At 38.9% G+C, this 16,347-nt stretch overlaps 1 protein-coding gene across 1 annotated transcript; it reads right to left on the minus strand.

Moving 5' to 3' along the window:
- Window positions 1-2,377: 2,377 nt before the first annotated feature.
- On the minus strand, window positions 2,378-15,953 carry p3h3 (prolyl 3-hydroxylase 3). The gene is made up of 16 exons (XM_062991859.1): window positions 15,574-15,953; window positions 12,828-13,012; window positions 11,126-11,284; window positions 9,971-10,157; window positions 9,696-9,827; window positions 8,777-8,919; window positions 8,168-8,257; window positions 7,541-7,593; window positions 7,385-7,464; window positions 6,322-6,449; window positions 5,539-5,634; window positions 4,794-4,944; window positions 4,583-4,700; window positions 3,881-3,956; window positions 3,654-3,794; window positions 2,378-3,265 (listed from the first exon to the last, which is right to left on the minus strand). The coding sequence occupies exons 1-16, from the start codon at window positions 15,869-15,871 to the stop codon at window positions 3,095-3,097; spliced, it is 2,208 nt and encodes a 735-aa protein (XP_062847929.1). The 5' UTR covers window positions 15,872-15,953; the 3' UTR covers window positions 2,378-3,094.
- Between the last annotated feature and the right edge of the window lie 394 nt (window positions 15,954-16,347).

Raw genomic sequence — 16,347 nt, forward strand, 5'->3', positions numbered from 1 at the left:
TGGTGAAAGATTGGTTTGATGAACATGAAAGTGAAGTTGAACATCTCCCATGGCCTGCACAGTCACCAGATCTAAATATTATTGAGCCACTTTGGGGTGTTTTGGAGAAGCGAGTCAGGAAACGTTTTCCTCCACCAGCATCACGTAGTGACCTGGCCACTATCCTGCAAGAAGAATGGCTTAAAATCCCTCTGACCACTGTGCAGGACTTGTATATGTCATTTCCAAGACGAATTGACGCTGTATTGGCCGCAAAAGGAGGCCCTACACCATACTAATAAATTATTGTGGTCTAAAACCAGGTGTTTCAGTTATTTTGTCCAACCCCTGTATATCCGTGCACTACCTAGTGTACAACAACCTTCTGAACTCTATGTATTAAACTTTTTAGTCTGAATATGAATTCATTTTGGAATTGTCCTGGCAGATCCTGTAGATGGTTTAGCTATAGTGCTATTTTTCTATGCATTTTTTCCCATTTTCTCCCAATTTAGTGTAGTCGATTTGTCTTCCGCTGCTGGGGGAAGCAACACTGGGTTTCGAAACTAAGGAGTTCAGAATCAAATTTCATAATTAATTTCCTTAGTCATTATTATCCTTACAGTCAGGTTGTAAAAAGTGTAGAAAATGCAGTCAGACAAGGCAATTATTAAGAAAGATTTGTAACATCTATACTAAAATCAGCCAGATGTTTCAAAAACAGTTTAACTCTAAAACATTTATAAATTTTCAAATAAAATTGCAAAATTAAACAATATTTTTCAATAAGTACTGACTGTCATTGGCTTTACTTTACAGTCACCTGACCTAAACCCTTACAAGCATTTTTGAAAAAAACATAAAGACAGAGAAAGCAAAGCATTCAGTAGCATCCCTTCATGCTCTTTGGACTATTGTGAAATCATGGTGGGATAACATGGATCATTAGATTTTGCACACACTTGAGTAGTCCAGGATAGGCCAAACATGCTCTTAAGTTTGAAAGCTTGTAAAATTTTTAAGATTCAACTTTTTACTTAAACTGTAATGCTTATTATTGACTTGTAATGAAAAATTTCAATTCAGGAACAGTGCAAAATAGAGGCATTTGCACTAGTGGACTCAGACTTACAGCCTCCACTGTATGTCATTGCAGTCCTGGGATTTCAGTTATGCTAATTCCTTGTTTAAATTCCTCATTATTAATCACCCACAATTACACAGCATCTGTATGATGCGCACGCTGTAAACTGGTTGTTTGTTTGTAGCCGTTAGCTAAGTAACTGTTTAATTTGCAAACTTAAAAGTTAATCTTGCGCTTATAATTAGTATAGAGTGTCTAGATTTATATCATTTTATTCGTTTATCTTAAAATAAGTGCTTGTTTTTCCCTGCTTGTTTTCGAAGTTCGTTAGTGGGAAACTTGTGCTACCGGACTGGGGTCTCAGACATATGTACTGTATATAAATCAACGCATCTAGTGTGCTCTTAAACACAGATTAACACAAGATTTTAAGGGGTTAAAGACGTCATTTCTGCTTAATGGATATCACAGGGTCTATGCTGCACAAATATTTTAGCTTAGAACTGAATTAATGCATTTGGCCAAATTTGGTAGAACTCATTCTGCTCATTTAGTAGAAGAGTGGTTGATTTAAATGATTATTTAATTTTTGCATGGAATATGATTCAATATTTAAAATGAAAGCTTAGAAGGCTGCATAAACAAATGCACTCATATTTGTGTACAAGGATTATCAGTAATCCTTCCATACTCCCTCGTTCCCTCAATCATTCCCTCCCTTGTTCACTTCATTATACTTGCTTATTTGTTTTTTTCTTTTATATAAAAATTACATTTGCATCAGGGATTTGAATTTGAATAAGGTAAAACTCTGTGTATCATGTCATAATAAATACACTAAAATGTAGCTGTCCTCCACGGATGCGTTTGGGGGCCCCAGCAGCGGAAGACTAATAGTCTAGGCTAAATTGGGAGAAAATGCATTAATAAAATAGTAAAAATCAATCAATCAATACATTAACGCAGTGAATGTGGCATGGACTATTTCTCAATGGCTCTTAATTTGTAAAAGAACTACCAAGATTTCTCAACAATGTTGTACCTTAGTATAAAATTCTTCCTATACAGTATTTAATACAGCCCTTAAATAGAATTCCATAGTTTCGTGTATGTACTTTAAATTGCCCAAACATCACTGTTATGGTCATACTGCCAATGTAATTAATGTCACACAAGAAATTGTATATCATGCATAACAGAGGTACACTTTTGTTAAAGGAAAACAGCGATCCCTCTGCAGTCTGAATACTGATGTATAAACTGCTCACTATGCAGGTGCCTGACAACTTTTAATACAACCCCCTTCTCATTAAGTTCAGTTTAATTAAATCTATCATTTATTTTATTTAAAAAACAATTTTACATCATGAGCTTAGACATCAGTTTTAAATCGCCTTTTATAGCCACAAATACAAAAAAAATATTTACTTACACACACACACACACACACACACTCATGAAAGCATACACTATATGACCAAAGTATTCATATATTTGGACACCTAACCACAGGCTTCTTGGACATCTCATTTCAAAAACAAATGGTATTAAAATAGACTGACCTCTATGTCATCTTTTCTCTTTAAAGAAGGCTTCTCACAATACTTTGAAGTATAGAAATGTATTGGAATAAGTGGCAATTTGTGCCCATTCCGTCAAAAGAGCATTTGTATAGCTGGGCAGTGATGTTGGTTAAGAAAGCCTCAATTGATATTTCAGTTTATTCCAAAACTCTTTACTGGGGCTCTCATTTTGTGACCAGGGTACAAATTATGTGCTGAAACAGTAAAGCGGCTTCCCTAAATTGTTGCTGCAAAGTTGGAAGCATATAATTCGCTTTGTATAATTGATTTATTACACCTGTTCGCAGTTGTTGTGGCTGAAACACATGAATTCAAAAATTAGAAGGGGTGTCCCAATATTTTTGTCTATATAGTGTTTCAACGTACAGCAGGAGTGAATATCAAATGTCCATGTAAAAAAGTAAAACATCTTGGAAAAATGCGACTGCTTAACCAGTTATTTTTATTTTTAAAGTTCATCTCTAAAAGTCCTCACTCTCTCTCTGTCTTTGCTCCTCCCCTTAGATGACTGGCTCCGCCCACTCCGAGCTGGTGCCAATGCGCTGTCTGACTCTTCACTGTCCTTCTTTAGCCCCTTCTGCCCATCTGGTGCCCATATAGCTTCAGCCTCCTCCCGTTCCTGGAAACAATCAAATAAGCGCTCACACCATGGCACTTTTATATGTGTGTTTGTATGTGTGTAGTTTACCATGAATTACATTTATTGTTAAACAATAAACATTAAAAGGTGTGAGGTATTGTTGTAAATGTAATTCATGGTAAATTACATTTCTAGAACCATGGAAGGTTATATAATGCTACAGTGGAGATAACAATGTCTTAGACCTCTTGCTTGCCACTTTATTAGAAACACCTGTGCATCAGTCATGAGATTATACAGACACGGGGTCTATGATAATGTTCACCAGCCAGCTGAAGCAGCACTTACAATAGCAGTGAGGACCGCGTTCAAATATTCCTCCCTCAAGACACTCAAAATAAACTGCAAATACAGGATAAATGTTTACCATGTCTCTGTGATGCTTTTCTGTAGTGAACCAGAGCGCCAGTGCACACCTGCGACCCACTGTGACTGCCGTGACTCCGTGAGGATTAACAGGCCCTGAAGTAAAACCAGTAAGACGTCCACAGCTGGGCTTCACCCTGGCCTACACAGAGAGGCAGGTTAGAGAATTTTTTCAGAGTCTACACTAACCCTCATGAACGTATGTAGAGATACAATCCAGCATCTTACTGTAATAGTTTTGGCATCTTTGTCAGTAAAAAAGAGCTCTCCTCCTTCAAAATCTTCATTCAGGTACAGGACTGCACTGCAATGGCATTTTAAACAGATGTTATATGCATGTTATGGCTATGATATACTGACTAATGACTAAATAAATGAGAGAAGAAACATAACGAGTGCAGATGCTTTAGACAAATGACCTGCAAGCCTAGCTGACCTCATCACTTATCACTTATTTTTCCTATTTGCTTCATCCTGATCAGAGCTGCAGTGGGTCTGGTGCCACCCAAACACCAGGTGCAGGGCTGAAACACCCCAAACAACCTTTTCATGGCATAGAAACAAACAATCACATTTATTTATTTACTCACAACAAGGAGTAATGAGTAGTCAATTCCCACCCAGCAGACTGGAGGCCAATTTTGTCTGCTGCAGGTATTAGCCAGTTGTGTCTGCTAGAGGGTGCCGAGCCAAGCTTCAATCCCGGAAGCTCAGAAACTCGGGGGTGGTGTGCTAGTGGAATATCCCGATGTGCCACCTGGGTGCCCTAAAAGGATGTGTTTTAAATTCAAGTGCCAACCATCACAATAATCTAAATCTAATTTGCATGCAAGCTGCCTGCAAGAACAGATTTCTGCCAGAGAGGTCTTGAACTTCATACACGGCCCCAAAGTTACATACTTCAGCTTTAATGGATATGTGTGTACGTACCTCAGATCTCTGTGTGTAAATGCAGGTGCTTCTCTCCAGCATTGCCTGGTCTCTGGCTCCAGTATACAGTTATCCACATGGACGGGGTGAGACAAGTCCATACGTCCCTCCTGATGCCCTAACACACAAACACACACATACTGGGACTGTTTTAATAATATTCTGCAAGTTGCCAAGTGGATGTGTTACAGCAGTAGCAGGGTGTGTGTACCTGGAATAGCGGAGCGGCAAACAAGGTGTGTGTAGGAGAAGAAGAGGGCCGAGTGGCTCCTGAAATACGAGTGCATGAGATTTAGAGCTCTCTCGCCAATCTCATGCAGCAACTTAACATCGGTTTGGTTCAGTAATCCATCTTGAGCCAACTGGAAATAAAAGATGCCAGTAAAATTCCAGTAAATATTTCATAAATATTATACAGATTTATGAACACACCTCAGTTTTAGAAAACAATAAATTGACTTTATTGTATTCATAAATGATTAATGCAAATACATAATTATATGACATTATATTATATTTCATTATTTTTTGTTGTTAAATATACCAATTCTAAGATTTTGACTGCAATGTGTTCCAGGGGCCATTTAACATTAGAAACATTGTAAAAACATGTGAAACAGATGATGCAATCATACCTGTGTATAACAGGGGCATTCTGGAAATGTTTAGTTTAGGAACAATGTTCCTCAATTCAAATATTTTAAGTGTTTCACCCTGTACAGTTCATAATATCATGAAAAGAAAGTAACTGAGTGTGTCAGCACATGGCTTCTGGAAAACTAAATGATGTGTACACACTTTGACCTACATCTTCTGTCTTTTAGACAACGTCTTAATAAAATCGTCAATGTCTATTACAATTATACACTCACAAAGTACTTCCTGTCCATGTGGATCTGTACAGCCATGTTTTTCGGAAATGAGATTTGTAAATTGTGTAATGGTAGTTGGTTCACCTTAACAGCCCTTAAAACTGTCAGACCCTCGAATTTCTCATGAGGTGTGTGTGGAGAACGTCTTCCCTTATACCCATCACCAACCGATGCAGCAATCTGCAACAGCACAGAAAGAAACTGAGTGAGCACCTGAAACTCATTTCTCAATGATGTCAGAACAGTAGAAGCTTCTTGGCTATTCATGATCTGTTCAATAAATGTGTTTCTTTTTTGAATAGTATATATAACATTTTAAAGAATGTTAAGTTTTCAGTTTCAACATTATTTATGTTTAGTGGTAAAGCACACATTATAATATAATACATTTATTCACACTACTAAGCACTGCTAAAAATATCATTCATTTACATTTACTAGCTCATTCATCTGGGTTGAAATGGGTCTGGCACAACCTGAAAATATTGAAGGCGGGGCAGAAATACAACCTGAAAAGTGCACCAGTCCATCGCAGGGCAACACACAATCAATCACTCACACAGAAGAGCAATTCTGAGCAGTTGAACCACATTTTGCATGTGTTTTTAAAGCATGAAGAATCCAGAGGACCCAGAGGAAGCCCACGCAATCACAGACAGAACATGCAAAAGATCCTGAGGAACCACTTTGCTGTGCGGCACAGACCATATACTGTAAATCCAAGCAGTCATGTTCCAAGTTTCAATGGAAAGACTACCCATATTCCAGAGAGGGGCTGTTTTAGCATCTAAACCAGATTTTCTCTGTTTTAGCACTGCTAAATCAATGATGCATTGATTGATTTATCAAACAAATTGATCAGCTCACATTTGCCAGCTGCATTATGGTGTTACATTCAGTTTGTGACATCACACCATCCAATACGACACGGTTAGTTCCATTCAGAGCAACGTCGTCCATCGTAACGTTCACGCCAACTTGATGAACCGAACCTCCTAGAGAGAGAGAGAGATGAAGTGGGTAAAATGTAGGCTCTGTCCACAAAAACATGGATATAATGTAAACAGTTCTTCATAATAATATATTATTTATTTATTAGGATTTTAACATCATGTTTTACACTTTGGTTACATTTATGACAGAAACAGTAGTTACTTTGGTCAGTTAAGATTAATCAGTTCACAAGTTCAATATCAAATACAGTCATGGACAATTTAGTAGCTCCAGTTAACCTGACTGCATGTCTTTGGACTGTGGGAGGAAACCGAAGCTCCCAGAGGAAACCCACGTGGACACGGGGAGAACATGCAAACTCCACACACAAAGGACCCGGACTGCTCCACCTGGGAATCGAACCCAGGAGCTTCTTGCTGTGAGGTGACAGTGCTACCCACCGAGCCACTGTGTTTCCTCTTAAAGTGCAAAGACATGTAAGTTAGGTGATACAAAATTGCCTGTGAGTATGTTTGACATTGAACTTAAACTGATGAATTATGGGTAAGCTGTAACTACCTGTCCTGTCATAAATAAAACCAAAGTGGAAACAAAATGTTAAACATTTTTGCAGGTAATTGGCTCATGTAAAAACATTCAATAAAACATAACCAACTCTGGATGAAGGGGGCAGTCGTGGTGAGTTCCCACAGACAGCGGTCCAAGATGGGACAAGCCATGGACTGCTGATAGATTCATAAGAGGCCAGGACTTATTGATGCCGGAAGACATGAAGATTATGGTGTCTGATGTGGACTAACAGAAGAGCTACTGTGACTCAAAATGTAGATATTTTAATACTGGTGATGTAGTGACTGTGTCTCAACACACAGTGTATCAAACCCTTATGTATGTGGGGAGAAAAAACATTTTTTTTTTAAATATGTTGATTAAGAATAATGCCTAAAATTAATGAACACAGACAGAGTGTACTCACCAGAATAAAATCCACTATCATCCACCTCTAACATCTTCTCGCCTTCCTTCATTTTCTCATTATGCACTTCCCTCTCTGCTCTAAAAATAAAATTGGTGAGTTTAGGACATTACAATCTTTCCTTAACATATGAATGCATCTGTTCATCTCTCTCACCTCCAGCTTTCCCTCAGTGACTCAGGAACAATGTCTTCTGGTGTCCACAAATCCTTCCAGAAACAGGGTGGGAAGTTTTGGGTTAGTTTCATTCAAGGTCATGTGCAAAGTAAACAAACAAGATATTATTCTATTTTGTTATATTATGTAAAAATAAATGTGACTAGATGAAATGAGCTTGCTTCAATAAAAGACTACACAGCTGGCTAGTGTTACACATTTACAATTTTAAAATATAGCATAAGTGGCATGCAAATAAAGGACAGGTCTGAATGCATGACCTTTACTGTAAAGGGGCTTTGGATTCTATAAAAAACAATTAGTTGAGTTAATGAGTCCTAGAGTATAGCCTTTTCAGTTTCAGTTTGCAGATCTGAACTGAATTAAGCAGCATTTGGATATTTCAGACCTGGATATTTCATGTTAGCTGTGCTCTCCATTATTATTATCATCAAAACATCAACTCATTAAATACATTTTGGAAGAATGATGTTCCATTTCAAATAGATTAACAACCGAGGTACCTACATTCATGTACACAAATCATGATTGCAATCCCTACAACTGCAATATCATGCAGTGAAACTTACTCTGAATATGACCAAATAAGAAAAAAAAGTGTTGTACCGGGTCAAAGAACGTAAAATCTAGATTTTCCACTCCGAAGTAAAGCAGTTTTTTCTCCTCAAGGGCTCTGTTGACATAGCTGGTGATTTCCTTTAGAAAAGAGACAGAAAGTATTTAAAAATAAATTGTAACACTTCATTGAGAACTGCTAATTTATGTAATTATCCAGTCAGTCAATTATGTGACAGCACTGTTACGCATAGATTTATACTCATATGAGCTAAAACCATTACATAAATAGTCAGACAGTGGGGAAAATGTCCGTGCCACAGTTGTTTGTGGCAGACCGGCTTGTTCAAATCTGTTACAAACTGCTACTATTCTGGGATTTTGTGCACAACAGTCTGTAGTGTTTACACATAATGGTGCAATGAATGTGCAGCTAACAAATCTGCGGCAATCACAGGATGCAAACATTGTGAATTCTCTGTGTGGCACACCAGTCCGAGGACGATTTGTTGTTAACTGAACTCTCCACTCATATATTGCAAGCTTATTCGACACACAGTGATTTTTAAGGTGTCTGAAACAGCACTGTAGCTTTTTAAATGCAAATGTTGTTTAATAATGAGACATATTGGAAGCTTCTTGCTTACAGACATGTGGTACCTGTGATGGAGCAATGGCTTGAAACTCAGCATCGCCCTCCATCGACTCCGAGTAGAGCTGCAGGTTACTGAGTGAATCAGCATCGTTTGGGTAAAAGAGCAGCAGAGAGCGCAGGCTCTGTACTGCCCCCTTCAGATCACCAACTGCCATTACAACACAAACAAAAAGACCAAGAGGTGACCACAGCCCCATTTACTAAACACATTTAATATAAGAAAAAACCCAGTAGAGTTTAACCAAATTCGACTTTTAAGTACAGTCCACATATTATTAATAGGGTGGATGTTATGTCAAAAGCTTGATTATGACATTTAGCCACGGTCACTTTATTACAAACACTTGACTTGTACATCTGCTTGTGATGAGAAAGCTCAGAGAAAAATGACCAGACTGGTTCTAGCTGACTCTAAGTTGACATTTTAAATACCTATCTAGCTTTTCTGCTAATAGTAGTTGTAAAAAGGGATGCTTTGAGTTATCATGGCCTTCCTTACCATGGTCACCATGGTCTGTCTATTCCCTTTAGACCTCGTTTGTCAACAAACCAACAAAACTGCTGCTCACTGGATGTTTATAAAAATGCAGATGAAAATCCCAGCTTTCCAGAAGTTTCTGACATACTCAATCCAGCCTGTCTGGCACCAACCACCGTGCCACAGACCATGTCACTTATGTAATTTTCCACATCTTTTTTGATGTGAATATAAACTTAAACTCTTGATTCGTGTCAAGACTCACCTCTGTATGATTTCATGCATTGTACTGCTGCCATACGACTGGCTAATTGGATAATCACATAAGCAGATGTACAGGTATTCCTAATAAAAATGCCAGTGGGAGTAGATTTGCATTAGAAACCCAGTGTGATGGCACATGTAATAAGTTTCGAGTGACTATAAATGCTTCTGTAAGCACTGACCTTTATACTGGGCAATATGAAGATGTTCCAGCTGCATTGGTAGAAAGTCCTCAAGAGGAGAGACCCTTCCAGGCCTTGTCGACACCAGAGACACACACATTTGTTTGCATGCCAACAATGAAAGAGACAGATCTGGTTATGTAAAAGAACATGAGAGGTTAGATCATCGTCCAATAAAACCAGTAAAGAAACTGTGTGTTGATACTTTAAAGGGACATATGCTAATATTGTGGCTCCAGTATTTACTACAGCTTTCATATTCCTGTTTTCCTCACCTGCTGCGTTCTCATACACTCCCTGGGCGCGTTCTCTGTCCTCTGGAAGGCGTTGTGATGCCACCACACACTGAGCTCTGCACTCTTCTGTCTGCTTTAAGGTCTCATTTACACACTCCTTCCATTTCTCCACCACTCGTACCCAATTAGAGGAGCTTTCAGCCAGAAGAGCAGCATTGTACAACTCCTGAAATTACCATTGAATTGGGGAAGATAAAGACAGGACCAGGTATGTGGGGTTTGAGATATGAGGTGAACAGTCTTTGCAGAGGTCAAAGTTTATACTGCTATAAAATGTAATATACAGTACTGTAGATGAGAGAGAAGCAATTACAGAAAAGAATAGTGAACTAAACAAAAGATAGAAGTTACATAGTAAAAATCTCCAGTGTATTGCTGACTACATTTCCCAGAGTACTTTGAGCTGCTTTGCTCATCCAATACAATTTAGTGACTATTTGAAATAATGCAGTGGTAGCTTAGTGCTTAAGGTACTAGACTTGATTAAAAGCTCACTGATTTAAGCCCCATCACTGCCAAGCTGCCACTTAAATTATCTATTGCTTGCACTGTTTTCAGTCACATCTGTAAGACGCTTTGGATATGCTTTCTGGTAAATGCTGTGTAAATGTGAAATAGCCAGATGTAATAATCCCCCTTCAACTAAAGTATGATTTTAAAGTATTGCACTTGGGTCAAGTGTCTTTCACCTACTTTAAATTTTTGACATTTTCAAATAAGCATCTGTTGTACTGTATACCTACACACTACATCCGTCAAACACACTTTTTACCTTACGATTAAACCAATTTTTTTTAATGTATGAATTTAATTTACTAGTTTGTTTATTTAAATGTGAGTCAATTTCTGATTCCAAGATTCAATTTTTCCACAAGCTAGAAATCAGTTTTATTTTTAGAATTATAAATATGCCTTTGTAAATTTTCCCAATTAAAAATTATGTTCTAGAGTTTTTTTAATGCATTTTCTCCCTTCACATGTACAGTAGCCGGATGGCAGAGCTGAGATTCGATACAATGTATTCGAAATCCCAGCTCTGGTGTGCTAGCGTATTTTACCGCTGCGCCACCTGAGGTGCCTGTTCTAATTTGTAATTGCTCTTCTACCACCTTTACGACTTTCCATTCATCTCACCCAGTGCTTTTCTAATTCCCTCTCTCTGTCCTGGAAGGCATCGTCTGTAACTCCATCCATACGTCTGTACTTCTCTATGTTGTTCCTCATCTCCAGGTGACTCGGATTGGCCACAAAGAATGTATGAGAAGCTGAAGCAGCTTTCCTCGGTTTATCCAACTGTCCAAAAGGGAAGAAAAGATGACGTGTCTGTAAAATAATTCATGTCTCTTGCTTGTTGTTTCTAAACCCCAAAACAAGACATAATTAATACATGCTGTTACCATGATAGTAAATTACATATTAAGGGTTTTGGCTGTGTCACACACCTATGTCACACACAGGTAAAATGTTAATAATTATTACAAGGTTCTTAAAAACACTTGGGGGTCTAAACCATTCATTTATCATCAATTCGTACCAGCCACTTAATTCTGGTCAGGGCATCACATACACATAAACAGGGGTAAATTAATCCACCCAATTCAGCATGTTTTGGAAAGATGGAAGGAAATTAAAGTACCTGTAGGCAACTCTTAAATAAAAGAACATGCGAAACTGCTTACACTCAGTGACCTAAGGCAAGACTCAAACGCAGATGTTGTTGTCTAACACTCACTCAACCAGCTGCGCAACCCTACCACCTGGCCCTAAACCAAAGAAAACCTATACCTGACTCCAAAATGAACTACATGCCCTTACTATTTCTATTTAAAAGATGGTTTTTAAACCCACAGTGCCTTGACAAATATCCCCCCACCCAAATATATACTGTATATTGTTTCTGTTCACATGAGGGCGGCACGGTGGCTCAGTGGGTAGCCTCACAGCAAGAAGGTCCTGGGTTCGATCCCCAGGTGGGGTGGTCTGGGTACTTTCTATGTGGAGTTTGTATGTTCTCCCCGTGTCTGCGTGGGTTTCCTCTAGGAGCTCTGGTTTCCTCCCACAGGAGATACAAAACTGTCCATGACTGTGTTTGACATTAAACTTGTGAACTGATGAATCTTGTGTAATGAGTAACTACCGTTTCTGTTAAGAATGTAACCAAAGTGTGTAAAACATTATGTTAAAATCCTAATAAATAAACAATAAATTGTTTTTCCAACAATAATTTTCTAAGCAAAGACCAAAAAAAAGAAACTATCTACGTAAAGGTTGTTAAGCTATTGCAGCCAGTGGTTATGTTGGCCCTATTTATAATCACAAAGTTCCTTAAGTTTTGCCTGGTTAATGGAATAGTGGTATAATAGTGCACAGCATTTTTAAGGTCTTGTCACAGAAGTTTGACTTGGTTTAAACCAGGACTATGAATGCTTGCTGGCAAACAGACTGGCTTTCGCTCAATTTTATTTAAGATGTCTTTGTACTGTGAGCCATAAATTGTCCAATCATTCCTGAACAGACTGCCAGTCCTTGCCTCTAAAAAGATGCTACGACCATTTTAACAAGATGCCTCACAACAAGCTGCTACCACCACTTTAATGGATGGTGCAACCTGGCTGATGTGTTTTTATAATTTCTAAACCCTTGAAGATAAGGTTGGACAATAAAAATTACTAAAACATTATGATACTACATTTGATGGTTTAAATACACTTGTAGTGGTATTCTAGGTTAGCTGTCTGCAGTTGGGACCACACACAAATCTTGATCACTTCCTGCCCCTCACCAGATTAGTAATCTTGTTTTGTTATTTCAGTCACATCCCAGAGTCGTACGTTACCTTGTAGTAAATCAACTGCAAGTAATTGTAAGCATTGCGAGTCCCAAATTCATACTCGATGTCCGTTGATACAGGAGACTGACCGGAAGGTGTGATTGCTTGGTTTAGGCAAAAGCGTATACACTCTGCTCGCTGCAGGATCCAGTCCATCGCCCACAGGTTCCACATGCTGCCTTTTTCGGTGTCTATACACAAACCAAATACAAAATAATAATTAAGTTATACAAGCATCTGTATCATTCAGTTGTATGATATCAATGTATCAATGTATTAATGCATTAATTATTTGCAGAGCTAATCTAAAACAATACAGAATTTTAGTAAAAGTCTTAATAATTGTTGATTATTTTGGGAAGTCATAGGAGGTAGGAACTTCATTTTAAAAAGAAGAGGTTTCTATGGTAGTGGTTTATTTTATAATTGCTATAGTTTAATCCACAGGACAAGAGACCTCACTAAATGGTTTAATGAGTATAACAATAATTAAATAACTGTAAATCCATAACATATATATTTAAGTCTGAAGTGACTGACTGTACCACTGTTATAAAAACATGATTTGAGGGAAGATTTTTTGGAAACTGGTTTCATTCTTCCAGTACAGTTCCATAGAAGAAGATTGTATAATTTACAGTATATGAAAGTTTGTTATGGTCCCACACTTTGATTATACAGTGGGGGAAATAAGTATTTGATCCCCTGCTGATTTTGTAAGTTTACCCCCTTACAAAGACTTGAACAGTCTATAATTTTTATGGAAGGTTTATTTTAACAGAGAGAGACAGAATATCAACAAAAAATCCAGAAAAAAAACATTAAATAAAAGTTATAAATTAATTTGTATTTAATTAAGGGAAATAAGTATTTGATCCCCTACCAACCAGCAAGAATTCTGACCCCCACAGACCGGTTATATGCCCATGAGGCACACAAATTAGTCCTGTCCCTGTATAAAAGACTCCTGTCACAGAATCAGTTTCTTCCATTCAAATCTCTCGACCACCATGGGCAAGACCAAAGAGCTATCAAAGGACATCAGGGACAAGATTGTAGACCTGCACATGGCTGGAATGGGCTACAAGACCATCAGCAAGAAGCTTGGTGAGAAAGAGACCACTGTTGGTGCGATAATTCGAAAATGGAAGAAATACAAGATCACAGTCAATCACCCTCGCTCTGGAGCTCCATGCAAGATCTCACCTGGTGGGGTAAGAATGATTCTGAGAAAGGTGAGGTCAGTCCAGAATTACACGGGAGGAGCTTGTCAATGATCTCAAGGGAGCTGGGAGCACAGTCACCAAGAAAACCATTAGTAACACACTTCGCCGTAATGGATTGAGTGCCCGCAAAGTCCCTTTGCTCAAGAAGGCTCATGTACAGGCCCGTCTGAAGTTTGCCAATGAACACCTGAATGATTCAGAGAAAGCTTGGGAGAATGTGATATGGTCAGATGAGACCAAAATTGAGCTCTTTGGCATCAACTCCACTCGCCGTGTTTGGAGGCAAAGAAATGCCTGGTGGGGATGGTGTTCTTGGGGTCATATCCAGCATTTCTCTGCTCCCAGCTCCCTTGAGATCATTGACAAGCTCCTCCCGTGTAATTCTGGACTGACCTCACCTTTCTCAGAATCATTCTTACCCCACCAGGTGAGATCTTGCATGGAGCTCCAGAGCGAGGGTGATTGACTGTGATCTTGTATTTCTTCCATTTTCGAATTATCGCACCAACAGTGGTCTCTTTCTCACCAAGCTTCTTGCTGATGGTCTTGTAGCCCATTCCAGCCTTGTGCAGGTCTACAATCTTGTCCCTGACGTCCTTTGATAGCTCTTTGGTCTTGCCCATGGTGGTCGAGAGATTTGAATGGAAGAAACTGATTCTGTGACAGGAGTCTTTTATACAGGGACAGGACTAATTTGTGTGCCTCATGGGCACATAACCGGTCTGTGGGGGTCAGAATTCTTGCTGGTTGGTAGGGGATCAAATACTTATTTCCCTTAATTAAATACAAATTAATTTATAACTTTTATTTAATGTTTTTTTTGTTGATATTCTGTCTCTCTCTGTTAAAATAAACCTTCCATAAAATTATAGACTGTTCAAGTCTTTGTAAGGGGGTAAACTTACAAAATCAGCAGGGGATCAAATACTTATTTCCCCCACTGTATAGACATTACATGTTGTTTTTCCTCTAATTTGTCACCCTGTAAATTATATAGGTATTTGTGCCACTGTTGGCATGCAAGGATTTGGCAGCTGTCAGTTTGGTTTTGTTACTCCTGTTATGAAAGCTAGTATGCATTGGCATTGATGATTACCTCTATGGGAGTGGTCTCTTCTATGATGGCTGTGATTTAATCCATCACTGAATGGTTTAATAAGTATAAAAAAAATAAGTAATTATAAATCCAGAACACGCAGATTTTAGTTTGAAGTGACTGACTGTACCACTATTATGAAAACATGATTTGAGGGAAGATCTTTTGGAAACTGGTGTTTCATTCTTTCAGTACAGTTCCATAAAAGAAGATTGTATCATTTACAGTATATGAAAGTTTGTTATGGTCCAACACTTATTATATAGACATTATATGTTGTTTTTCCTTTAATTTGTCACCCTGTAAATAGTATGAATATACCAAAACACTGACAGTGTGCAACTGTTGGCATGCAGTGATCTGGCCTTGGCATGCAGTGATCTTGTTACTGCTATTAAGAAAGCTGGTACGCATTGGTATCGATGGTTACCTAGTTTGGGGACTAGTTTTTCCCCCGCGGTTGAACACCGGTCGTGGCATGTTCTCCTCACTCTGCGATGCGCTTCTCTGGTAGCTATGGACTGTTCGAGGTACTCAAACGCTTTCTCCCATTCCGTCGAAAAGTAAGCCCTGACTCCGCGGTAGTAGAGCACGTCGTAAGGCGGTAGTAGTTTGGAGAGTGTGCCCGGTGCCCCGGCAGTGCCAGCAGCCAGACACATAGACCACAAGACGCAGAGAGAGGAAAAACTCAGCGCCACGTATACAGCGCAGTTCCACCGCAGCGCCATAATGCTGCACCGCACAGAGCTGCACACTGAGTGAGGGAGAGGCGAAACGAAGAAGGGGAACAGCGAGCCGAGGGGAGGGGATTAAATCTGGGATAGTAGAATCTTCCTTCTTGTCTATGGTATTACTGCCCTGCGCTCAGCGACCCTGACCAGGTTAAAGCGGGTGATGAAAATGACATTAAATCAAAACCTGCCTTCAGGCAGTTAGAAGGTATGAGTAACACGATGGGTGGGGATGGAAGGGAGTGTCAGATTGAAAAAAAAAAAGCTAATACAAAAGTAAATCCATTCAGATAGAGTATAACTGCAAGATGGTGCTCACCCGAGTGCAAGAAAGTGCTTGTCTGATCTGTTGCTCACCACTTAGTATCTGGTGCGCACCACATAGGGTCTGGTGCGCACCACGTAGAAACTGGTGCCCACCACTTTTTACTTAAATTTTTTTTTATTTAAAAAAAAATACACCTTGTCCCTTC

This window comes from Trichomycterus rosablanca, chromosome 3, assembly GCF_030014385.1.
Source record: "Trichomycterus rosablanca isolate fTriRos1 chromosome 3, fTriRos1.hap1, whole genome shotgun sequence".
Classification (NCBI taxonomy): Eukaryota; Metazoa; Chordata; class Actinopteri; order Siluriformes; family Trichomycteridae; genus Trichomycterus; species Trichomycterus rosablanca.